Source organism: Scyliorhinus torazame, chromosome 5, assembly GCF_047496885.1.
Source record: "Scyliorhinus torazame isolate Kashiwa2021f chromosome 5, sScyTor2.1, whole genome shotgun sequence".
NCBI classification, from domain to species: Eukaryota; Metazoa; Chordata; class Chondrichthyes; order Carcharhiniformes; family Scyliorhinidae; genus Scyliorhinus; species Scyliorhinus torazame.
Window position 1 is genome coordinate 105629047 of NC_092711.1, and position 26812 is coordinate 105655858.

The following is a 26812-nucleotide window of genomic DNA, read 5'->3' on the forward strand; positions in this document are numbered from 1 at the left end:
ATGGCAGATTTGAAGGACAGAGGGACAGTACTTGAAGAGAGAGAAATGTTGACAATATCCATGGACACAGGGTAGTTTGCTGATCAGTAGCTCAGTGGGAATACGGTCGATGGAGCAGGAGCTGGGTCTCATGGACAAGATGAGCTCTGAGGGGGCACGAGGGGAGAGAAACTAGAGAAAGATGTGGGTTCAGGGCTCGGGAAAGGATGACATTTAGAGACAGTTTGGTCCGGTGGGCTCGTGGAAGGGAGGGAAGCAGCAGAGGAAGCTGATCGGATTTACTCAATCTCAGTCACAAAGAAACTCCACAAGCTCCTCACACTTCTTGTTGGAGGTGAGGATGGAAGAGACAGGGGAGAGCGAGAGTACTTCAAAAGGATCTAACCTGTGTCAGAGATATTAAAAAGTTTCAACACACTGCGTATTTCACACAAATCTGATTTATTAGACTTTTCGCAGAATTTTGGCCCCTGTAAATGGGCTGGAGTTTGTTATCAGCAGAAAGAGACCCAAATGAACATGGTTCAGTCCTGAATGTGAGTAACAGCAAAATCCAATCACTATGGTTACTTGTGGCCTCGTTGGTGTCTCAGCAGGTGGGATGAAGTGGTGAATCCCTTCCCACACTTGGAGCATGCGAATGGCTTCTCCCCAGTGTGAATTCGCTGGTGCTTCCGCAGGTCGGATGACTGAGTGAATCCCTTCCCACACTGGGCGCAGGAGAATGGTCTCTCCCCAGTGTGAATTCGCTGATGTACAGTGAGGTAAGATGAGTGTCTGAACCCAGTCCCGCAGTGAGAGCACCTGAACGGTCTCTCCTCAGTGTGAACACGTTGATGGCTCATCAGATCCCCAGAACGTTTATAGCACTTCCCGCAGTCTGGACATTGAAACAGTCTCTCATCAGTGTGAACTTGCTGGTGTCTCAGCAGGTCAGATAACTGAGTGAATCCCTTGCCACACTCGGAGCACGTGAATGGTCTCTCCCCAGTGTGAACGCGTCGATGAGTTTCCAGCTGGGATGGGGAAGTGAATCCTTTGCCACAGTCTGCACATTTCCACGGTTTCCCTTCAGTGTGACTGCATTTGTGGCTTCGGAGGCCTGATGATCGACTGAATCCTCGTCCACACACACAACACGTGTACGGTTTCTCCCCACTTTGAACGATGCTTTTTCCTTCCATGTTCAAAATCTGCTGATATTCAGGATATGATAAATTGAGGGCTCTGTCAGATCCTGATGTGATGCTTGGTTTGAGTTTCCCGATTTTGAAGCTTCCCCTTCGAACACCCTGTGAAACTGATTGAAAACAGAAAATAGGGAGTGAGAGAGAAGCCACAAAAATACAAAGGCAGGTTGTGAAATTGAGCTGAATTATTCTGGTCATTTGTGGGGCCGGTACTGGGAAGAAGTGACCATGAAAACTGCCGGATTGTCACAAAAACCCAACTGCCGTCTTTGGGAGGAGAGAGAAAGAGGTGAAGAGGGATTTTGTATATCTACAAGACATATTAAGAGAGTAGTTGGCAAAGCAAATTCGATCTTGAGCTTCATAAACAGTAATATTGATACTGAAACTATGCTTCTGGTGGCACAGTGATTAGCACTGCTGCCTCACAGCGCCAGGGACCCGGGTTCAATTCCGGCCTTGGTGACTGTCTGTGTGGAGTTTGCACTTTCTTCCCGTGTCTGTGTGTGTTTCCACCCGGTGCTCCGGTTTCCTCCAACAGTCCAAAGAAGAGCAGGTTAGGTGGATTGGCCTTGATAAATTGCCCCTTAGTGTCCAGGGATGTGCAGGTTCGGTGGGGCTATGGGGTTACAGGGACAGGGTTGGGGTGTGGGCCTAGGCAGGGTGCCCTTTCAGAGAATCAGTGCAGATGTGATGGGCCGAATGGCCTCCTTCTGCTCTGTAGGATCAGCCCCACATTGGGTGGATCTACGGGTTAGTATGGAGAGAGGGCAGCGTCCATTATGGAGGTTGGATGTGGGACTATTCGCAGATGAGGAAGTCTGTGGGCGGGTGAGCAAGTCGATCTGGAAATAAATGATACAGGGGAAGTCTCGGCAGCAGCGGTGTGGGAAGCTCTGAAGACGGTGGTTAGAGGGAATTCATTTTGATACAGGCCCATAGAGAAAAGGTGGAACGAGCAGAGAGGGATAAGTTGGTTAGGGAGATACTCCAGGTGGATAGGATTTATGCGGAAGCCCCGGACGGGGGGTTATTGAAGGAGCGGTGGAGGTTACAAATGGAGTTTGGGCTGTTATCTACAGGGAAACCGGTGGAACAACTGAGAAAGGCAAGGGGAGCGGTGTATGAGTTTGGGGAAAAGGCCAACAGAATGTTAGCGCACCAGCTGAGGAAAAGGGAGGCGGCCAGGGAGATAGGGAGAGTAAAGAACAGAGGTGGGAATGTGGCCCTGGACCCAGTGGCGGTGAATGAGGTGTTTAAGGACTTTTATAGCAAGTTTATACGAGTCAGAACCCCGGCTGGGGTGGAGGGGATGAGGCAGTTCTTGGGTCAGTTGAGGTTCCCGAGGGTTGATGAGGATCTGGTGGAAGGGCTGGGAGCCCCAATTGAAATTGAGGACATAATGGAGGGGCTGGAGGTCATGCAGTCGGGCAAGGCCTGAGGGCCTGACGGCTACCCGGTGGAATTCTACATGAAGTTCTCGGAGATATTGGGCCCACTGCTGGTGAGGGCATTTAATGAGGCAAGGGAGAGGGGAGTCCTTCCCCCAACAATGTCGCAGGCCTCGATCACATTGATTCTGAAACGGGAGAAGGACCCTGAGCTATGCGGGTCATACAGACCAATCTCTCTATTGAATGTGGACGCCAACCTGCTGGCTAAGATATTGGCCACAAGGATAGAAGACTGTGTCCCGGGGGTGGTAGGGGAAGACCAGACGGGATTTGTAACGGGCTAGGTACTCACGGCTAATGTTAGAAGGCTCTTAAACGTTATCATGATGCCCTCAGAGGGAGAAGGCCTTTGATCGGGTGGAGTGGAATTGTGGGAGGAAACTGGAGCACCCGGAGGAAACCGCGCAGACACGGAGAAGGTGCAGACTCCGCACAGACAGTGACCCAAGCTGGGAATCGAACTTGGGTCCCTGGCGCTGTGAGCAATAGTCCTAACCACTGCGCTACCGAGCTATCATGGACTCAATGAGCCGAATGCCCTTTTTTGTGTCAGCTGACTCTAACTTTTTTGTGTAATCTCACCTTGCAATTTAACCCTAGAGGTTCAGATATCACTCAGGTAAATCTGTGCTACACTCCCTCCGAGGCCATTCTATCCTTTCTCGGGTTTGTTGCCCAGAACTGAACACAGTTCTCCAGGTTTGGTCTAACCAGGGTTTGTGAATCTTGGGGCTTTTCCAGTCACATTGAGACCTGAAATCTTCCCTCACAGACAGAACAGACAAACCTTTTACCTTCCACACCCAGATGCTGCTGATATTCAGGTTCTGGTGAATCGAGTGACTCTGTCAGATGTGACGTTTGGTTTGCGTTTCCCGTCTGTTAAACCTCCACTTCCAGTATCCTGTAAATTTACAGAAACCTCACTGTCAGTTTAGGATAGAAATTCACAACATTCTCTCCTCGCCAACTTTGATTAAATGTATTTCTGGAGGTTTGATCACATGACCTGCCCCCATCTTCCAGCCATTAATCGGTCAACACATCCATCCTTGTGACACACTGCCGTCCTCGGCCATTTGGAAGCAAAAGGACTCAAGAAATCTTTTTTACTGTCCTAATGATTTCCCAGACATGAATCTCATCAAGGTAGAAGGTAAAATTTGAATTCATTGAAAGTATACTGATGACCATGAAACCATTGCTGATTGTTGTAAAGACCCATCTGGTTCACTCATGTCCTTCAGTGAAGGAAATCTTCTATCCTTACCTGGTCTGGCCTACATGTGATTCCAGATCCAGTCAGCTGGTTGACTCTTAAAATTCTCTCTGAGATATACTCAGTTCAAGGGCAATTAGGGATGGGTCAAATTGGGTCAAATAGTTTGAGCTTTTAAAGTTGGAGTGTTCACCGGTGGGAAAACTGAGGAAATCCCTTTGCACACGTGAAGTGTGAGAGTGATCTCCCTCTGAACTGCACATTAGATTAACTAATGACTAACTCATATTTATTCTCTTCCAATGGAAACATCTTCCACTTGTCGATCATGTCAAACCTTTTTATAATCTTAAAGGATCAGGCCATCCTTCATTCCTTTTTCCAGAGAAAAGGTTTACACCCTGTCCAATCCCTCTTGCCGGGTATAACCTGCCAGTTCAGGCATAATTTAAATATCTTTTCCTGCATCTTCTCCAGTTCTCGATCCATTTTACAATATAGAGACTTTAACTAATCTGAGCAGCAAACTCACAATTGCCCCCAAATGCCTGTATGTTGCAGTATTTTAATAATTTTACTATTAGCTGAATATAAGATGGGACAGAAGAAGCAGATCCAACGAGTCTGTAACACTGTAGAGCATCTGCAAACTTGCCTCTTCCCCTTACTGCAAAACAGTTGACTTTTTCCACTCTTAACCTGTCAGTTATGGCATTAAGAATAATGTGTCAGAGAAAGACTGGATTTCAGCTCGGTGACACTAGGCCAGACTAAATTAGTACACAGGATTGTTGAGCTAATGTATCCATATCATAAAATGGTTCTGGAAGGACTGGGGAAGATACAGGGAAAGTGTACCAGAATGATGCCTGAACGAGGTTACAGCCAGCAAGAAATGCAGAGGCTCGATGAGCCATATGGTTTCCACCCCCTTCCATTTCTTGTGTTATGAACATCACTGTAAATCATTTCCATGCAGACACAACAGATGCAACAACCACCAGTTAATCGCCATCCTTCCCATAATCCAGGATTCCAAACACACTTTCCAGGTGACAGTGATTTACTTGTATTTCTTGCTATCCAGTGTTGTGTATTCACTGCTCACGATTTGGTCTCCCCCACACTGAGGAGATTAAATCTGGATTGGTGACTGTGGAACATCACCATTCAGTCTGCAAGCATAATCCTGAGCTTCTGACCATTTAATATTTTAATTCCCTGCCCCATTCGCACTCTGTCCTCGGCCTCCTGCACTGCTCCAATAAAGCTCAAAGGAAACTCGAGGAACAGAACCTCATCCTTGATCAGGCAATTTCTGACCTTCCAGACACAACATTCATTTCAGTAATTTCAGATTATAATCATCACACCTATATTTTTAGACAGTTGGTGCTGGTAATGGTTCTGCTGTTGCCATTTATACCTCACCTGGACCTGTCTTTTATTTCTTCTCTTGTCCTAATAGTTTATTTACTTATCTCATTGTCTCCCAGTTTTGTCTTGCACCATTATCCCCCTTGTCAGTTAATCACTTCAGCCTCACATCCTCCCAAACTGCCCCCTCTGAAATGGCCCAGCAAGCCACTCAGTTCAAGGGCAATTAGGGGTGGGCAGCAAATGACGGCTCAGCCAGCGACACCCACATCCGAAGAACAAATAAAGGAAAGTCGGCAGTTACAAAGGCAAATGCAATGTTCGCATTCATTTCAAGAGAGCTACAATACAAGATGAAGTGGGATGAGAAACATATCAGCCATGATCGAACGGCAGAGCAAACTCGGAAACTCGATGGGCTGATAGGCCTAATTCTGCTTCTCTATCTATTTTTTTAATGAGGGGATTCTCATAGAAACATTTGTTAAAAAATTGTTGGAAGCCATCCCAGACCTGGATACAGATCAATTGATTCTTGGAGGAGACTTCAATTGTGTTCTGGATCCTAAATGGACTGATCCAAGCTGATTCAACCACAACAAAAACATGAAAAAGGAATGAAACCTGACGGACCACCTGGCATCGACCCAGGCACCAGAAACGACAACAGCAAACCCAGCAAAAGTTTTTTAAAAACTGTTCCCATCAGTAGATTGTAAAAGGATTACGGGACACAGATTTAAGATTGTGAACAAGATCTACAGGGGAGATAGGAGGTAGACATTTTATACAGTGAGCGATAATGATATGGAACTCAATGCTTACACACAATGGTCGATAATCTCTGGGTCCTGATAACTCGAATGGTGCTGTCAGAATTTGATGTGAGGGTTAGTTGTGAGTTTCCTGCCTGCGTATCCCTTTCTAAGCCCCTGTGAAAGAAGTTTACAAAGGCATCACTGTCAGTCCAGAAATGAAATTCAGGAAAGATAAACATTTCTCCTGGTTTGAGTTTGCTGTGTGTAAATCCTCCCCTACTAATCCCTTGTAAAAGGAGTTTCCAAAATTAATCACTATCAGTCCAGGATATACATTCACTACATTCTCCCCTCCTGCTCCCTGGTCCAGGATGACCGCTTATGCCCCCCGTTGCACACTGACCCTCTTGTCATCAGCAGTCCCTCAATTTGAGGGTAACTTCTACTCAGGGTTGTGAATTTCTACTAGGGGTCTTCATGTGGCTGAACAGAGCCGCAGAGCTTTGGACACATAGGACAGGATGTCTAATAAGACAGTGAAATCCGGAGAGCAGGATTTGCTTCCTTTTCCTTCCATTTCTGCCGCCACTTTGCATCATCAATAAGACATTGGGACTCAAAGACTAATCCAGTTTGATGGACAGGTTGTCTCCATTCTGAACAATGGGAACAAGCTCCTCCCACTCATTGAAACATCGCCCCGACAAAGATGACAAACGCGCATGCGCCCTGATGCACATCCAATAAAAATGGCGGCCGTTAAACCGAGCATAACATGAGAAGCTGCAGCCCCGTTCGTTTCGAACTGGATCCCGGAAGCTCTTTTCCGAGGATTGCAGTTTGCAACAGCTTTACACAATGTTTCCGCCCACTCCCGCGATCTCTCGCTCCCTCCATATTGTTCAACGCCCCTTACCAATTTTGGATCTGAAGACGCAGCACTTCTCCGTCGCCATTACCCACACTGCGCATGCTTCAATAACAGCGGGCCCCGCTCCTCATTCACTCCTATTGGTTGGAGGACCAGCTGCTCCCGTCGTCCTGCAGTCCCGCCCCCCTCTTCCTATTGGTTCGGAGCTGCCGTCAATTACCCGGGCATTGTGACGGTTCCAGAAGGTGAGTGTGGCCACAAGCTCAGGCTGACTCGCTGATTGTCCAATAATAACAGTGAGAGTCTCAGTGGGACAATCAGACAATAATAGTGGAGATGGGGCCCAGAGGAGAAACAGCAAAGGATTCACTCACTTTGAGACTGACAAACACAGTGTCTGTTCCCATAATAAGAGTCAGGCTGCAGTGTGTGAGTGAATATATCATTGGATCCAATGTAGAATCATGAATCCCTACAGTGCAGAAGGAGGCCATTCGGCCCATCGAATCTGCACCGACCCTATGAAATATCACCCGACCTGGGCCAATCTAGGGCGGCATGGTAGCACAGTGGGTAGCACTGTTGCTTCCCAGATCCAGGGTCCCAGATAATAACTCTGTCACTGTTATTATTAGACAATAACCTGCCTGAAATGAAAATTGCTTATTGTCACAAGCAGGCTTCAAATGAAGTTACTGTGAAAAGCCCCTAGTCGCCACATTCCGGCGCCTGTTCGGGGAGGCTGGTACGGGAATGCCTGTTAACAGTAACAGGCCTGTTACTGTTATTATTACACAATAACCTGCCTGTCATTCCAATTCTGGTGTGTGTTACTCTGTCACTGTTATCATTATACAATAATAGGAGGGCAAGATGCAAGGTAGCAATGATAATTTGATGTTTCTGTGTTATAGTCAGTGTCACTCGGAGGTGTGTGATAAAATAGGAATGGAAACATCATGACGTGCACGTGTGGCTGACTCCACCTGATTCAGAGCTGTTCTACCCAAGGTGAGAGCAATGAGGACATGGGGAAGTCCAGAGATTTCTGGTATCTGAGGTGCATCAGTCGAGGAACTGAAATCATTCTAATGGTTCTCGATTTACACAGTCACACAGGAAATATATATGACAGCTAAAACCAAAGTTTCAATCTTCTCTTTGAGACACATTGTGATTGAAAAGATCAAATGTTAAAACATCAGGAAAGGAAAATTCGGACTGTCGCAAAGGGCATCATTGCTACCTTAGAGCACCATGGACCCTGGTTCAATTCTGGCCTTGGGTGACTGTGTGTGTGGAGTTTGCACTTTCTCCCAGTGTCTGCATGGGTTTCCGACCACCATTCAAAGATTTGCAGCTTAGCTGGATTGGCCATGAGCAATTTCCCCTTAGTGTCCAAAAATGTGTTGGTTAGGTGGGGTTACAGGGATAGGGTGGGGGATTGGGCCTCGGTATAGTGCAAACTCAATGGGCCGAATGGCCTCCTTTTGCACTGTAGAGATTCTATGAGTGAACTGTTGAATTCATCTGATTCACCAGAACACTGCCAATTCACCCTCTACAAGTGTAACTGCCTTTGAAAGTTACTGTAAATCTGCTTCCAGCAGCCTGTCAGTGTGAATTCCAGATCATATAACATCACTGTGTAAAAACAATTTTCCTCATCACCCCCTTGGGTTCTGTTGTCAAATATCTTAAATTTCTGTGTCATCTGGTTACAAACCCTCCTGCTCTTGGGAAACAGTTTCTCCCCATCGACACTATCACAAATCCTTCCTCATTTTAAACACCTCTATTAAATCTCCCCTTCACTTTCCCTGATCTCAGAGGGCCAATCCCGGTTTCTCCTGACGGAGTCACAGGGACTTGAAACGTTAACTCTGTTTCTCTCAGTACCGATGCTGCCATAACTGCTGAGTTTTTCCACCATTTACTGGTTTTCTCCTTCTTTCTTTCTTTAATCAATGACAATCCCTTCATGAAATTCAACACCTCTATTAAATTGGAACATACACACACGAAGAGAGACATACAGAGGAAAGGAGAGGCAGAAGAACTGTGAGAAAAACTGAGATTTTAAACAACAGAAAGATGAGGTGGCGAGAAATAAAAGTTGAGAAATAGAGGAAACAAGTAACACCGAAAGAATTATATAAAATATAAGGGAGAAAGTGATCAGTTTCCAGCTACAGAGAGCAGAGGGAACTCAGTGACTGATTCACAGACGCAGCCGCTTCTGTCTGGGAATGGAGACTCTGAACAGAAATAACCGGCTCATTTGTAAATATCACCACAATGTGATCTGTGTGACTCTGCCCTGACTCGGTGGACAGATAAAGGCCGCACTGACAGATGTTCTCACCAGATTGTGGTCCTTGTATTTATTTTCAGCTCAGAAGTGAGATGTGCGGTTTGGAACCGGCAGCAGAGAAACAGGAAGTTGTGTTACCTGAGAATGAAACAGCAGGCATCAGTTTCATGTTGTCACCATGAACAGTCTTCCTGCCTGTGAGGGTGACCTCACTCTAACAGCATCAAGAACACCCACACAGATTGCTGCCGGTCTCAGCATTACATTCACCTCCATTCCCATTTTAAACATCAAAATATAAGGTTATTTAGATTTTTTACATATTCACTGAGATGGACTGAGGATTATAACTGGGAGAATTAAGGGCACATTATACAAAATTAAATTTTCCCCGAAGAGGGTTATTAGAAAATAGGAGTTTTAAAGTTAGTCAGGGCCAATCAGTGAGAGAAAGAAAGTGGGAAATAGAGAGAGAAAGGATTGAGTCTCCATAAATGAGATGTTGGAGGAGAGGTTCAGTGTGTTTGGTGCTTCTTCAGAGAGAGAAATTAAGTTTAGGCGCTCTGTGAAATAGAAAGGTTAAAGGAGTGAGTGTCTGAGAGAAAGATAGAGAGAGGTGGGAGGTATGTGAAATGAATGTGTGAGAGAGCGGAGAGAGGTTAGGTGAGAATCTGAGAGAGAAGAGAATGAGAGACAGGAAAGCAGGTTCACATACCCGAGGATCACTGAGAATGATCAGAATAAGGAGACTACCCAGAAAACGGCCAATAGGAATCTTCAGCTGAACACATCACTTATTCTTAAAGGGACAGTCGGGGCTCTGACACTGTTCAGCTCCCAGTTAAAGGGGCAGACACAGCTTCGCCCTTTTCTCTTTTGTGTTTCTGATTGTTAAAGGCTGGTAGGGGTGAGGTTTATTTAAAAGGACAGAATGTGGGAAGCACACATCAATAAAATTGGGAATTCTTGGACACACACTGGAGCTCCTTCTTTATCCAGGAATGAAACTATTGTCTAATTGTCCCAGCAGTTAACAGCTGCTATTTTAACGCAGACTTCAACCAATCTATGTTAAGTAGGTTTCTATTCAATTAATTCATTGTGACTGTCACACAAACACATTTTCAGTCTGGAACCAGCTGCTTTACATTCAATCAGGAACATTAGTTTTACACCAATCTCAGATTTGACAGCACTTTTCCAGCATTCACCATTGTTCTTCCTGACTCTAAACACAGTTGTAAAGGAGCTTCTGTTCCGTGTCTAGGAGCTCTGAGATATGGAAGAGAGCGGCTGGGACACATTTCTTCGACGCCTCAGGATTAACCCACACGGGTACTTTGCTGTCAGTGAAGAGACCAAAGTGTTGTTTGTCCCTCTCAGTGTGACCCTGAAAGACTGCGTCCAGGCTGAAGTTCTGTTCCTGACGTATGATCCTCCCCCAGATTGTCCTTTCTGAGCTGCAGGCAGGTGATGTTCAACATTCAGGTGGGAAAGACAAAAATCTGCAACAACGTTTCAAACACATTTATTCAGAATAATAAACCTCATCAGCAGATTAAGACTGTCAGAGTGAACATTATTCAGTCCTGTACATGATTAACAGCATCAATAAGGGGATAATCTAAACCTTGTGGTTGCTTGTGAACTCGCTGGTGTGTTAACAGGTGGGATGAGTGAGTGAACCCCTTTCCACAGACATTATAGTTGAAAGGCCGCTCTCCAGTGTGAACTCAATGGTGTTTCAGAAGATAAGATAAATGAGAAAATTCCTTCCCACATATGGAGCAAGTGAACGGCCTCTCCCCACTGTGAACTCTCTGGTGTGTCAGCAGGTTGGATGACTGACTGAATCCCTTCCCACACATGGAGCAGGTGAATGGCCTCTCCCCAGTGTGAACTCGCTGGTGATTCAATAGGTTGGATGAACGAGTGAATCCCTTCCCACACACTGAGCAAGTGAACGGCCTCTCCTCACTGTGAACCTGCTAATGTGTCAGAAGGTTGTATGAACGTGAATCCCTTCCCACATTCAGAGCAGGTGAACGGTCTATCCCCTGTATGAAGTTGCTGGTGTATCAGAAGGTTGGATGAATTAATGAATCCTTTCCCACAGTCAGAGCAGGTGAATGGTCTCTCCCCAGTGTGAGCATATTGGTGTGTTAGTAAATCCTTTTTGTTTTTAAAGCTCTTCTCATAAGTCAGGACAGTTAAAATGTTTGTTATCAGAGTGAACAAGTTGATGTGTCTGCAGGTGGGATGACTGAATGAATCCTTTCCCACACAAGGAGCAGGAGAACGGTCTCTCCCCAGTGTGAATACGTTGATGTGTCAGCAGATCCTTATTACATTTAAAACTCTTCTCACAGTCAGGACATGTAAACGGTCTCTTATCAGTGTGAACAAGCTGATGAGTAACAATGTGGGATGACCGAGTGAATCCCTTCCCACACACAGGGCAGGTGAATGGCCTCTCCTCAGTGTGAAGTCGCTGGGGTGTCATAAGGTTGTATGAATGGGTGAATCCCTTCCCACAAATGGAGTAGATGAACGGTCTCTCCCCGGTGTGACTGCGATGATGAACTTCCAGTTGTGATGGTAACTGAATCCCTTCCCACAGTCCGCACATTTCCACAGTTTCTCCATGGTGAGGGGTCTTTATGTCTCTCCCGGTTGAAGCTTTGTCCACACACAAATAAGCGTTTAATTTCTCCCTGCAGTGAATGATGTGATACTTTTTTTGAGGCTGTGTAACTGGTTAAAACTGTCTCCATAGTCAGTGGACTGGAAAACTCTCATTGGGGGTAGGTCTCGGGTGCTTTTGCAGTCACACAGCTGAAACAGAACAAACACATCTCCTTCCAAATTCAAAGACTGAAGATATTGAGCTCTGAATGAATTGAGTGATTTCGATATGATATTTGGTTTGAGTTTTCTGTTGGCCAATCCTCCACTTCCAATATCCTGTAAAAGGAGTTTAGAAAATACATCACTGTCAGTCCAGGATAGAAATTCTGAACAGACAATTCTAGTTTCTCTGGAACATTTTTCCCTCTCTTGTTCCCCCAAAGCTGTCAATCCCCGTCCCACACATTCTCCCTCCTCCCTGGGCTGAAATCCAAACCCATCTGCACCATTTCTTTCCTCCACTCCCAGTTTTCTCCCTCCCTCTCCTCTGCCTGGGTTCAGTTCTCCAGCTCCTGTCTGCAGACTGACAATAAAACCAATGGGTCTTATTGGGGTGTTTGGGTTCTCACCATTGTCCCCGCTCGGGGCTGGGCTCATTCAGCCTCTGGGAGCCACACTCACTCTCACCGCGGCTGCGCTCAGCCCGGAGCAGCACCGCGCATGCTTCGCACAGAGGCGACTTCCGGGGGCGGGACATTCTGACGCCTGCGCGTTCTGGCTCCTGTTCCGCGCCCGACATTCCGGGTAGCTTTATCCACCATTATTCCATTCCGTTCCTCAGGGTGATAATTTGGTTCCAGCACTTTTGATACAGGTCGGTGTTTGTACGGAATGGGGCGGCCGCATCGGTGTTTTTCTCTCTGACCGGCCCCTGTTAACGGCTGTCATCTGTTTCGGGGGGGCGATATGCAGCAGGGCGCCTGCGCGGCCGCCATTTTTCTCAGGTCCATCAGGGCGCATGTGCGGCCGTCCTGGACCCGGAAGCCGGAAGAGAGAATCTTGTGAATTTCTCTCCTGGACTGAGAGTAAAATTCTTTTGGAAAGAGGAGGATTTGCCACCGGGAATCTGAAACCAAACATCACATCATCCTCTGACTGACTTACTCGAATCATCTGGACTTGAATATCATTGGGAGGTAAAATGGTTTGTATGTTCTGTCTGAGGACAAAGATTTCAGATATCAGAGTGACTGTGAAACTTTTAATGACCATTCCAGGTTAAATTTGAGACTAAATACACCGATCACATTGGGGAAGTTAAATAATTTGCTGTTGTACTCTTTTGTATGCAGGTAAATTTTAAAATGACCGCATTAGCATACTTGGCAGCTAAACTGGGGCAAACTGCTGACCTTGTTAGTAGTGAGAGATGCTATCCCGGATTTTATTAAAGTTTGTTGTTCCTGTTGCATTTCATTCAGTTCATCGTGGCTACAGAGTAGGTATTCAGCCTAATATCAGTTTCCAGATTGTGGCCTGTAGCTTTTTAAGTTACATAAATTCAAATGTCTATCTGAATACTTTTAAATGTTTTGATGGTTTCTGCCATCATTTCAGGCAGCATGTCACAGATCCTCACCACCCTCTAAACCTCCTAGTCCTTCCCTAAATCTCTGCCCCCTTTTATCTATATCCCTCAACCAAAGGCAATAGGACATTCCTATCCAATCTATTTCGATCCCTTAGAATTTAAAAAATATATAAATTTGAGTTTTAAAAAAATATAAATGTATATATTTTTCCAATTAAGGGGCAATTTAATTTGGCCAAGCCACCTATCCTGCACATATTTGGACTGTGGGGGTGAAACCCATACAGACGATGGGAGAATCTGCAAACTCCTTACAGACTGACCCGGGGCCAGGATCGAACCCGGGTCCCCAGCATGCAGGCACACAGCCACTGTGCCACCATGATCCCCCAGAATTTTATACATTTAGAATAATCTTTATTATTGTCACACGCATGCTTACATTCACACTGCAATGAAGTGACTGTGAAAATCACCTAGTAACTCTCTGGCACTTATTCGGGTACACAGAGGGAGAATTCAGAATGTCCAATTCACCTGACAAGCACGTCTTTCGGGATTTGTGGGAGGAAACCCATACAGACACTGGAGAATGCAAACTCCACACAGACAGTGTCCCAAGTGGGAATTGAATCCTGGGACCCTGGTGCTGTGAAGCAACAGTGCTAACCACTGTGCTACTGTGCCACCCATAAAACAGTTCAGCTCAATGTTCTCAGATTAAAGAAGCTGAAGCGCCCAGAGTGGGTCTTGAACCCACTGCCCTGGGATTAAGACTCCCATGCTCTACCGACTGAGCTAGCCAGGCTGCTTTTCAAAATTTCATTTTGGTCTCCCTTCAGCCTTTTTTGTTCCAAAGAAAACCGCCCCAGTTTATCCAAACTTTCCTCTGAGCAAACATTTTCAATTTCTGGCTGATGTTCGTAAATCCCCTCTGTACTGCCTTCAGTCCAAAGATGTGCAGGTTAAGTGGATTGGCCATGATAAATTGCCCTTAGTGTCCAAAATTGCCTTAGTGTTGGGTGGGGTTACTGGGTTGTGGGGATAGGGTGGAGGTGTTGACCTTGGGTGGGGTGTTCTTTCCAAGAGCCGGTGCAGACTCGATGGGCCGAATGGCCTCCTTCTGCACTGTAAGTTCTATGATCTGTGATCATTGGCCGCGGCATTGAGTATAAGAATTGGCAAGTCATGTTTCAGCTGTATAGAACATTAGTTAGGCCACACTTGGAGAAAAGTGTTCAATTCTGGCCGCCACACTACCAGAAGGATGTGGAGGCTTTAGAGAGGGTGCAGAAGAGATTTACCAGGATGTTGTTTGGTGTGGAGTGCATTAGCTATGAGGAGCGGTTGAATAAACTAGATTTGTTCTCGTTGGAACGACGGAGGTTGAGGGGCGACCTGATAGAGTTCTACAAAATTATGAGGGGCATAGACAGAGTAGATAGTCAGAGGCTTTTCCCCAGGGTAGAGAGGTCAATTACTCGGGGACATAGGTTTAAGGTGCGAGGGGCAAGGTTTAGAGGAGATGTACTGTACAGGCAAGTTTTTTACACAGAGTGTAGTGGGTGCCTGGAACTCACTGCCGGAGGAGGTGGTGGAAGCAGGGACGATAGTGATATTTAAGGGGCATCTTGACAAATACATGAATAGGATGGGAAGAGAGGGATACGGACCCAGGAAGTGTAGAAGGTTTTAGTTTAGACGGGCAGCATGGTCGGCACGGGCTTGGAGGGCCGAAGGGCCTGTTCCTGTGCCATAGTTTTCTTTGTTCTACTCTCTAGAGTGCAATCTTCCTGTACACACGAATCTAGCTCTGGCCTAACTAGTCCTGTCCTGCCATTTATCATGTAATCCTTTGCCTTGTTTTCCCTCCAGCTTTCTTCCTCACTATCAAGTGTTTAATCATTTTTGTGTCACAGGTAATCTTCTTATTCATGTTCCTGCATTTATTTTCAAATCTGTGATGTAACCAGGAGTGAAGGGCCCAGTACTGATTCCTTTGAAACCGGCACTGGAAACAGCACTTTGATATTTTCCATTCTTTATGGGATGTGAGTGTCACGGGCAAATCAGCTTGGTTTCTCATTCCTAAATGTACTTAAACTGAGTGGCTTGCTAGGCAATTCGGAATTAACCACATTTCAGTGAGTTGGCCAGATCAGGTAATTCCGGTGCAGACTCATTGGGCCGAATGATCTCCTTCTGCACTGTAGATTCTATGATTAATTCCGACCTTGGGTCACTGTCTGTGTTGAGTTTGTACGTTCTTCCTGTGTCTGCGTAGATTTCCTCCAGGTGCTCTGGTTTCCTCCCACAGTCCACAGATATGCAGGTTAGATGGATTGGCTGTGTTAAATTGTCGCTGGGAGGGGTTGTGGGGATAGGGTGGGGAATTCGCCATGGTAGGATACTCTTTCATAGAATTTACAGTGCAGAAGGAGGCCATTCGGCCCATCGAGTCTGCACCGGCTCTTGGAAAGAGCACCCTACCCAAGGTCAACACCTCCACCCTATCCCCATAACCCAGTAACCCCACCCAACACTAAGGCCAATTTATCATGGTCAATCCACCTAACCTGCACATCTTTGGACTGGGAGGAAACCGGAGCACCCGGAGGAAACCCACGCACACATGGGGAGGATGTGCAGACTCCGCACAGACAGTGACCCAAGCCGGGAATCGAACCTGGGACCCTGGAGCTGTGAAGCAATTGTGCTATCTACAAGGCTACCGTGCTGCCCTTTCAGAGGATTGCTGCAGATCCGATGGGCCGAATGACCTCCTGCACTGAGGGGACCTCCTGCACTGAGGGGATTCTATGATCCTACATTGGATGTGTTCACTCACACAATGGAGCCTGACTCTTATTATGGGAACAGACACTGTGTTTGTTGCTCTCAAAGTGAGTGAATCCTTTGCTGTTTCTCCTCTGGGCCCCATCTCCACTATTATTGTCTGATTGTCCCACTGACACTCTCACTGTGATTATTGGACAATCAGCAAGTCAGCCTGAGCCTGTGGCCGCTCTCACCATCTGGAACCGTCACAATGCCCGGGTGATCGACGGTAGCTCCAGACCAATAGAACATAGAATATTACAGTGCAGTACAGGCCCTTCGGCCCTTGGTGTTGCGCCAACCTGTGAAACCACTCTAAAGCTCTACACTATTCCCTTATCGTCCAAATGTCTATCCAATGACCATTTGAATGCCCTTAATGTTGGCGAGTCCACTACTGTTGCAGGCAGGGCATTCCACGCCCTTACTACTCTCTGAGTAAAGAACCTACCTCTGACATCTGTCCTATATCTATCTCCCCTCAATTTAAAGCTATGTCCCCTCATGCGAGACATCACCATCCGAGGAAAATAGGAAGAGGAGGGGCAGGATTGGAGGACCGACCGGGAGCGGCTGGTCCTCCAACTAATCGGAATGAATGAGGGGGGGTGGGGGCAGACTTTGATTGAAGCATGCGCAGTGTGGGTGATGGCGGAGCAGAAGGGCGTCTTTTTCAAATGCGAAATTGGTAAGAAGCGTTTAACAATATGGAGGGAGCGAGAGATCGCGGGAGTGGGCGGAAACGTTGTGTAAAGCTGTTGTAAGCCGCAAACCTCGGAAATGTTGACGGGACCCCGTTTGTACCGAGCGGGGCTGCAGCTCCTCATGCTCGGGTTAACGGCCACCATCTTTATTGGATGTGCGTCAGGGTGCATGCGCGTTTGTCATCTTTGTAGGGGCGATGTTTCAATGAGTGGAGCTTGTTCCCCATTGTTCAGGATGGAGACAACTTGTCCATCAAACTGGATTAGTCTTTGAGTCCCAATGTCTTATTGACGATGCAAAGCGGTGGCAGAGATGGAAAGAAAAGGAAGAAAACCTGCTCTCCAGATTTCACTGTCTCATTTCACTGTCTGCGTGGGTTTCCGCCGGGTGCTCTGGTTTCCTCCCACAGTCCAAAGATGTGCAGGTTCGGTGGACTGGCCATGCTAAATTGCCCTTTGTGTCGAAAGGGCAATGGGGTGACTGGGTTGGTGGGATAGGTTGGGAGTGTGGCTTGAAATGGGGTGCTCTTTCCAAGGGCCGTGCAGACTCGATGGGCTGAATGGCCTCCTTCTGCACTGTAAATACAAGATTCATTGGACATCCTGTCCCATGTGTCCAAAGCTCTGCGGCTCTGTTCAGTCACATGAAGACCCAGGGCAGAAACATCCAACCCTGAGTAGACGTCGCCCTCAAATCAGGGGACTGCTGATGACAAGAGGGTCAGTGTGCAACCGGCCGGGGGGGGGGGGGGGGGGGGGGGGGCACGAGCGGTCATCCTGGACCAGGGAGCAGGAGGGGAGAATGTTCTGAATTTCTATCCTGGACTGACTGTGATTAATTTTGGGAACTCATTTAAAGGGGATTAGTCGGGGAGGATTTACACACAGCAAACTCAATTTTATCTTTCCTGTTTATCTTTCCTGAATTTTATTTCCAGACTGACAAAGAGAACAAAGAAAAATTATAGCACAGGAACAGGCCCTTCGGCCCTCCAAGCCTGTGCCGATCCAGATCCTCTATCTAAAATTGTGGCCTATTTTCTCAGGATCTGTATCCCTCTGCTCCCTGCCCTTGTATGTATCTGTCTAGATACATCTTAAATGACGCTATCGTGCCCGCCTCTTCCACCTCTGCGGGCAATGCGTTCCAGGCACCCACCACCCTCTGCGTAAAGAACTTTCCACGCATATCTCCCTTAAACTTTTCCCCTCTCACCTTGAACTCGAAAGAACAAAGCAAGTGAACGCAGTGATGCCTTTGTAAACTTCTTTCACGGGGGCTGAGAAAGGGATTCGCAGACAGGAAACTCACAACCGATCCTCACATCAAATTCTGACAGCACCATTCGAGTTATCAGGACCTAGAGATTATCGACCTTTGTGTGTAAGCATTGAGTTCAGATCATTACCACTCACTGTGTAAAATTTCTTCCTCATATCTCCCCTGTCGGTCTTGCTCACAATCCTAAATATGTGTCCCATAATCCTTTCACAATCTGCTAATGAACAGCTTTTCTTTATCTTTTGCTGGATTTGCCGTTGTCATTTCCGGTGCCTGGGTCGCTGCCGGGTGATCCGTCCGGTTTCATTCCTTTTTCCTGTTTTTGTAGCGGTTGAATGGGCTTGGACCAGTCCATTTTAGGATCCAGTACGCAATTGATGTTTGCTCCAAGAATCAATTGTTGTGTATCCAGATCTGGGATGGATCCCAACAATTGTTTTACAAATGACACATCGTCCCAGTTAGGGGCTTAGCCATTCACCAGCACCACCAATATACCCGCCAATGACCCACTGACCACCACATATCTCCCATTAGTGTCCGCAAAGATCTTAAGTGACCAAAAGAGGGACCTGTTTATCGTTTAGAATTGCACCACCTCAGGGGCAGCACGGTGGTGCAGTGGTTAGCACTGCTGCGTCACAGCGCCGAGGTCCCAGGTTTGATCCCGGCCCTCGGTCACTGCCTGTGTGGAGTTTGCACATTCTGCTCGTGTTTGCGTGGGTTTTGCCCCACAACCCAAAGATGTGCAGGGTAGGTGAATTGGCCACGCTAAATTGCCCCTTAATTTGTAAAAATGAATTGGGTATTCTAAATTTTTTTTTTTTAAATTGCAGCACCTCGAAACCTTTGTCAAAGCCCGAGTGAAACACTTGGCTCACCCCTCCGCAGTCTGGTCTGATCTCTAACCCGCAAGTGAGTCTCCTGCAAGAACACCACACCAGCATTTAGATTCTTTAGGTGAGTGAAAACCCGCCACCTCTTCACAGGTCCACCCAATCCCCTTACGTTCCAGGTGACCAGCTGAATCAGGGTTCTCCCCATCCCCCCATCACGGAATCAGCCATGAGGGACTATACAGTAAATCTTCAAAATGTGCAGGCCAAGAGTCCACCCAAGATGGCCGCCACAGACGTACCCATACACTCAGAGTAAAACAAAAACAGTTCTTTAGTCATCAGTTAGCTCACCCGTCTCCCTCCCCACCCCCTATATATCCACATTGTGCTTCATAAAGAAAATCTCCCTTCACTCCGAACAGAAAAACGATTTTATCAGAAAATATGAAATCTATGCAGAGGATATCACAACACCCATCCCACCCCACAGGAAATGTAGATATTGTCCAATACAGATAACTGGACCCCAGTCCATGCTTTACAATGTTCGCCTCCTCCATAGTCTCGAAATGGAAGTCTTTGGACTCATTTGTCACCCGCAGCTTTGCCGGGTATACCACCCCGAATCAAACTCCTTTCTTACACAGAGCAGCCTGAACCTTATTAAAGGCCGCTCACCAGCTCGGCTCCCACATCTTGGTACATCCTCACTGGGATAACTGAGTGAATCCCTTCCTACACTCAGAACAGGTGAATGGCTTGTCGCCGGTGTGACTACGGTGATGAGTCCCCAGCTCACATGGGGATCTGAATCCCTTCCCACAGTCCCCACATTTCCATGATTTCAGGATGCTGCTGGTCTCCTTGTCACTTTCCATGTTTGTGCTTTGTCCCCATAGAGAGCACGTGTACGGTCTCTCCCCGCTCTGAATGGTGTGATGTTTTTTCAGACTGTGTAACTGGTTAAAGCTCTTTCCACAGTCAGTTCACTGGAACACTCTCACACGAGTCGTCTGTGTATTGGTATTTTTTCAGTCACACTGATCTTGAAAATCTTTCCTACAGACAGATCAGACAAACATTTCTTCTTCCACGTTCACAGGCCAATGATATGCTGGTCCTGATGAATGGAGTGACTGTTAAATCCTGATGTGAAGTTTGATTTGAGTTTCCATCTGTAAATCCTCCCCTTGTAATATTCTGTAAAAGGAGTTTACAAAAGTCATCACCATGGGCAGGCACGGTGGCTCAGTGGTTAGCCGAGGACCCGGTCCTGGGTCACTGTCCATATGGAGTTTGCACATTCTCCCCGTGTCTGCGTGGATCTGGCCCTCACAATCCAAAAAGATGTGCAGGGTAGGTGAATTGGCCACGCTAAAATTACTCCTTGATTGGAAAAAAAGAATTGGTACTCGAAATGTATTTATTTTTGTAATTAAAACAAACAAAAGCTATCACTGTCAGTCCAGGATAGAAATTCTGAAGAAACAATTCTAGTTTCTCTGGAACATTTTTTCCTCTCTTGTTCCCCCAAAGCTGTAAATCCCCGTCCCACACACTCTCCGTCCTCCCTGGGCTGAAATCCAATTCCATCTCAGCATCAGCACCATTTCTTTCCTCCACTCCCAGCTTTCTCCCTCCCTCTCCTCTGCCTGGGTTCAGTTCTCCAGCTCCTGTCTGCAGACTGACAATAAAACCAATGGGTCTTATTGGGGGGGTTGGGTTCTCCCCATTGTCCCCGCACGCGGCGGCTCTCATTCAGCCTCTGGGAGCCGCACTCCAGCGGGTGTTTGTGAATCCTCATTTGAGCCCATCCTGGAACCATGCTAAATTGCACCTTAATTGGGAAAAAAAAATACATGAAGGTTCAAGGCTCCACAAGTGTTTCCAACTCCTCCCACCCATCTCCTTAACAGGTTGGCGCATTTATTTGTCTGACTAAAAGAATGGTTTCTGGTGGCACTGCGATTAGCACTACTGGCTTACGGCGCCGAGGACCTGGGTTTGATCTCGGCCTCGGGTCACTGTCCGTGTGGAGTTCGCACATTCTCCCTGTGTCTACATGGGTATCACCTCCACAACCCAAAGATGTGCAGGATCGGTGCAGTGGCCACGCTAAATTGCACCTGAATTGGAAAAACAATAATTGGTTACTCTAAATTTCAAAAATGGATTGTCTCTTTCCTCAGGTTCACAATTAAAGGGGTGGGTTCCCCAGGAGATGGCTGACATTTCAGGGCAATTAAATTAATAATGTAATGTAAACATTCACCTGACGAAGGAGCAGTGCTCCGAAAGCTAGTGATTCGAAACAAACCTGTTGGACTTTAACCTGGTGTTGTAAGACTTCTTACTGTGCTCACCCCAGTCCAACGCCGGCATCTCCACATTATGGCTACCATTGACACCGCAAACTGCCGGCTCAAAGTGGAGAGGATCTCCAGGAAGATCGCGCAAAACGAAGATTCACCTGAGGAAGGAGCAGCGCTCCGAAAGCTAGTGATTCGAAAAAAACCTGTTGGACTTTAACCTGGTGTTGTAAGACTTCTTACTGTGCTCACCCCAGTCCAACGCCGGCATCTCCACATTATGGCTACCATTGACACCGCAAACTGCCGGCTCAAAGTGGAGAGGATCTCCAGGAAGATCGCGCAAAACGAAGATTCACCTGAGGAAGGAGCAGCGCTCCGAAAGCTAGTGATTCGAAAAAAACCTGTTGGACTTTAACCTGGTGTTGTAAGACTTCTTACTGTGCTCACCCCAGTCCAACGCCGGCATCTCCACATCAAATTAATAATGGACAGAGATATGTCTCGTGTTGTTACATGGAACAAATTAAATATATTATTTACCGTTCTGGAATAAGGTGAATGTATTATTATTTCTCGTGTTGTAATATAAGACTGTAGCTACGTTATAGATTTCCAGTCATCTCTTCCCTCAGAGGGTTGTTAGTCTTTGGATTTCTCTTCCACAGGGACCAGTTGTATCTGGGGGTCATTGAATATATTGAAGCACAAGTTGGACAAATATTTTATTGACAATGGAGTTAAGGGTTATGGGGATCAGGTAGGAAAGTAGAGTGAAAGCTGAGATGAGGGGGGATCTCTTAACTCGAGGATGTGGTGAAGCTTTGGAATTCTCTACCCCAGAGGAATGTGGAGCCTCAGTCATCAACTATGTTCAAGACAAATATTGATAGGTTTCTAGATATTGAAGATATTAAGAGATATGGGGATCATGTGGGAAAATGGTGCTGAGGTAGATCGGCCAAGGATCTCATTGAATAGTTGAGCTGACTCAGTGGGCTGAATGGCCTACTCTTGCTCCTATTATAATCTCTGCATCCTGGTCAGGAAGCAGTGAGCTGAGCTTGGATCTGTCAATCAACATGAATCAGCACCTTCAGGAGAATTGGGAGGGTGAATATTAGATACAGCAGAGTGAGAATGGAGGGAGATTGTGTGCGATGGAGATTTACAGCTTTTGGAGAACGAGAGAGGAAATAATGTTCCATAGGAACTAGAAATGTCTGTTCTGAATTTCTATCCTGTACTAACTGATGGCTTTTGTAAATTGTTTTTAAAGGATATTGGAAGAGGAGAAATTATAGACAGAAATCTCAAATGTCACACCTTGATATGACAAACTCACTCGATTCCTTCTGATCTGAATATCATCGGGCTCTGAATATCATCAGGCTCTGAATATCATCGGACTCTGAATATCATCGGGCTCTGAATATCATCGGGCTCTGAATATCATCAGGCTCTGAATATCATCGGCAAGAAGGAGAAATGTTTGTCCAATCGGTTGGCTTCAGATGAATTTAAACAGGAGTGTGACTGGAAAAGCACCGAGACCCACACAACACACACCCGGGTGAGAGTGTTCCAGTGAACTGACTGTGACAAGAGCTTCAACTATTACACAGCCTTAAAAAACATCACACCATTCACAGTGAGGAGAGACAGTGCACATGTTCTGTGTGTAGACACGGCTTCCACTGATTGTCCAATCTGGAGAGACAAGAGGAGACTCAAAACATGGAGAAACTGTGGAAATGTGGGGACTGTGGAAAGGGATACAGAGTCCCATCTGAGCTGGAGATTCATCGACGCAGTCACACTGGGGAGAGGCCGTTCACCTGCTCCCAGTGTGGGAAGGGATTCACTCAGTTAATCAGCCTGCAGACACACCAGCGAGTTCACACAGGGGAGAGGCCGTTCACCTGCTCTCAGTGTGGGAAGGGATTCACTCAGTTATCCAGCCTGCAGACACACCAGCGAGTTCACACTGGGGAGAAGCCATTCACCTGCTCTCGGTGTGGAAAGAGATTCATTGATTCATCCACCCTGCGGAGACACCAGCGGGTTCACACTGGGGAGAGGCCATTCACCTGCTCTCAGTGTGGGAAGGGATTCTGTGATTTGTCCAGTCTGCCGAGACATCAGCGAGTTCACACTGGGGAGAAGCCATTCACCTGCTCCCTCTGTGGAAAGGGATCCACACAGTCCAATCTGGAGAGACAAGAGGAGACCCAAAATATGGAGAAACCGTGGAAATGTGGGGAATGTGGGAAGGGATACAGATTCCCATCGGAGCTTGAGATTCATCGACGCAGTCACACTGGGGAGAGGCCATTCACCTGCTCTCAGTGTGGGAAGGGATTTACTCAGTTATCCAGCCTGCAGATACACCAGCGAGTTCACACTGGGGAGAGGCCATTCACCTGCTCTCAGTGTGGGAACGGATTCACTCAGTTATCCAGCCTGCAGGCTCACCAGCGAGTTCACACTGGGGAGAAGCCATTCACCTGCTCTCAGTGTGGGAAGAGATTCATTGATTCATCCAACCTGCAGAGACACGAGCGAATTCACACTGGGGAGAGACCGTTCACCTGCTCTCAGTGTGGGAAGGGATTCCGTGATTTATCCAACCTGCGGATCCATCAGCGAGTTCACACTGGTGAGCGCCCGTTCATCTGCTCTCAGTGTGGGGAGGGATTCACTCAGTCATCCAGCCTGCAGACACACCAGCGAGTTCACACTGGGGAGAAGCCATTCACCTGCTCTCAGTGTGGGCAGAGATTCCGAGCTTCATCCAGCCTGCGGAGCCATCTGCGAGTTCACACTGGGGAGAAGCTGTTCACCTGCTTTCAGTGTGGGAACGGATTCAGTGATTTATCCAGTCTCCAGACACACCAGCGAGTTCACACTGGGGAGAGGCCATTCTCCTGCTCTTAGTGTGGGAAGGGATTACAGAGAAACGTAGAAAATAGGAGCAGGAAGGGACCATTTGGCCCTTTGCGCCTGCTCTGCCATTCATTATGATCATGGCTTATCATCCAACTCCATAGCCTAATCCCGATTTCCCCTCCGTATCCTTTGATCCCCTTCGCCCTGAGTGCTATATCTAACTGCTTCTTGAAAACATACAATGTATTGGCCTCAACTATATCCTGTGGTAACAAATTCCACAGGCTCCCCACTCTCTGGTCAAATAGATTTCTCCTCATCTCCACCTAAATGGTCTACCCCTTATCCACAGACTCCAACCTCTGATTCTGTACAATCCCACAATCAGGAAAATCTTTCCTGCATCTACCCTGTCAAGTCCTGTTAGAATATTATAGGTTTCTCTGAGATCCCCCCATTCTTCTGAACTCCAGCGAATACAATCCTAACTGATTCAATCTCTCATATGTCAGTCCCACCATCCCAGGAATCAGTCTGGTAAACCATCGCTGAGCTCCCTCTAGAGCAAGAACATCCTTCCTCAGATAAAGAGACCAAAACTGCACACAATATTCCAAGTACGGCCTCACCAGGGCCCTGTATAGAACAAAGAACAATACAGCCGAGGAACAGGCCCTTCGGCCCTCCAAACCTGCGGTGGTCACGTGTCCTATCTAGACCAACCACATGTATCATATACCCTGTCTGCTCATGTACCTATCCAGATCAGTCTTAAAGGTCTCTAACATATCTGCCTCAACCACCTCACTTGGCAGTGCATTCCAGGCCACCACCCTTTGTGTAACAAAACTTCCCCCGCACAGTACCTATCAGAGGGAGTAAAATTAAAGTGAAGCGGGATCTGGAATTTGTATTCAGAAAATATTCACAAGGTGGATGCAGGTGAACAGAGAGCTGGAGAATCTTTAAAGTCAGTGCATGAACTTCTGTTTGAAGCAGATGTATTTATGACATGCCAATAATTTAGAATTGTGAAAGATGGTCTGCATGTGGGGAGGATGAATCTATGTTGATCGTTACAACATTTTAGTCGAAAGGTTTTACATTCATACTTAGTGGCAGCTCAAGTATTTGTGCTGCTGATTCAGATCATTCTCGTAGCTTCAGTATGTTGTCAGCGGTATGTAATCAAGAAATTAGCAGCTTATAGTTGTGAAATAACTAAGTTAACTAGAAATCAGTTCTCAGAAGTCAATCACCTTCTCACGTTGGGAGATTTGTAATAAATAATCGATTACATATTAAGAAATCGACCAAATATTCTAGGAATAGCTCATTTCCTCTCTCATTTCCATAGCAGCTGCTGGATGTTCTGATCTGTTCTCTCTGCCCAGGCTGTGTCTTGAGCACAAATCCTGAAACTAGATGTTTTGAACTCTGATACAATTACATCTCTATTGCATCTCTATACTCATACATAAACCATTTGTCTGTGTAAAGGTGAAAACAGGCTCTCAAGAGGAAAATAAAGTCACTTTGGGCAAATAAGAAATTTTGCAATGATCCATACTGGCTTCAGCTCAGCACCCACCCCCGTTGAAGTGGTAAATAACTTATTCACACCAAAGAATTGAGACAAGTCAATTTATTGGCAAATGCTTTTGGGAGACAGCCAGACACTCCGCAGTGCTCGTGGTCACCTTCTCAATTATACAACGGCAATTAGCCTCTTTTATACATGTACACTTGGTTAGTTCCTAATTAGCTTGGGGGGGGGGTTACATACACTACCAATTAGGCCCCGCTAGCAACAATTAGTTTCCAATCACATTCCTCTGAGACGATCCGTTAACTATCGTGCACATCTCCTGGTCCACAATTACAAGGATAATAGGTGTCTCAATAGTTACCGGTCAGTTTGTCAGTTACAGAATGACTCAGCAATTAATCGGAACGTGGCAGATGTCAGTAGGTGACTGAGAGAATGACTCACCAGTAACCGTATACTTAACAGGTCAGTGCAGAATTAGATTGCCGTGGTAAGTAAGCTAGTATAGAATGACTCAGCAGTCCACACTATTGCAGGCATAAGCTAATAATTAAACATAATAAAATAGAGAGATTCCTAATGAATAAATGAATAACCTCTAATATAAATTTCCCTTAACAATCCCTCCTTTTGGTCAAGAATTGTGTTAACAATTCCTCAGACCAACACTATTCCGGTTGCTGTCTTGTTTGCATTTCTTATATAAACACATCATCATATTTGTCACCCCCTTTTTCCGCGTCGTCTTCTCCGTCTTGGTCGGTGGTGTACATGAACGGGATGTCTTCTTGGTGATGTCTACTGGCATCATCCGAACCATAGCCATCTTACAACATAGATTAAGGCATCCAATGATTATACAGCATACAATTATAATAACGACAAGTATTATCAATCCATGCATCAGGTAGGACCCCCATGGCCGAGCTATGAGAGCTGGCTCTGAGCTGACCCTGTATTTTTGGGGTTTATATCCCCCTTCTAATTGTACTGACTAACA

General features: G+C 46.4%; 1 protein-coding gene, 1 long non-coding RNA gene and 1 other non-coding gene across 4 annotated transcripts; 1 reads left to right on the top strand and 2 right to left on the bottom strand.

The window, feature by feature from the left end:
• Positions 1 to 424: 424 nt before the first annotated feature.
• On the bottom strand, positions 425 to 7000 carry LOC140421578 (uncharacterized). Its single transcript, XR_011946914.1, has 4 exons — positions 6915 to 7000; positions 6066 to 6172; positions 3439 to 3548; positions 425 to 1300 (listed from the first exon to the last, which is right to left on the bottom strand). It is a non-coding gene; the product is annotated as an uncharacterized lncRNA (long non-coding RNA).
• A 5812-nt stretch (positions 7001 to 12812) lies between these two features.
• Positions 12813 to 26538, top strand: LOC140421553 (uncharacterized). 2 transcript variants are annotated; one of them, XM_072506328.1, is made up of 3 exons: positions 12813 to 13007; positions 19063 to 19186; positions 22654 to 26538. In XM_072506328.1, exon 3 carries the CDS (start codon positions 23112 to 23114, stop codon positions 24309 to 24311), a length of 1200 nt encoding a protein of 399 aa, XP_072362429.1. In that variant the 5' UTR covers positions 12813 to 13007; positions 19063 to 19186; positions 22654 to 23111; the 3' UTR covers positions 24312 to 26538. The 2 variants fall into 2 exon arrangements, with proteins under 2 accessions (XP_072362429.1, XP_072362430.1); XM_072506329.1 differs by lacking the exon at positions 19063 to 19186.
• Positions 14138 to 14210, bottom strand: trnak-cuu (transfer RNA lysine (anticodon CUU)). The gene has a single exon. It is a non-coding gene; the product is annotated as a tRNA-Lys (tRNA).
• Positions 26539 to 26812: the final 274 nt, after the last annotated feature.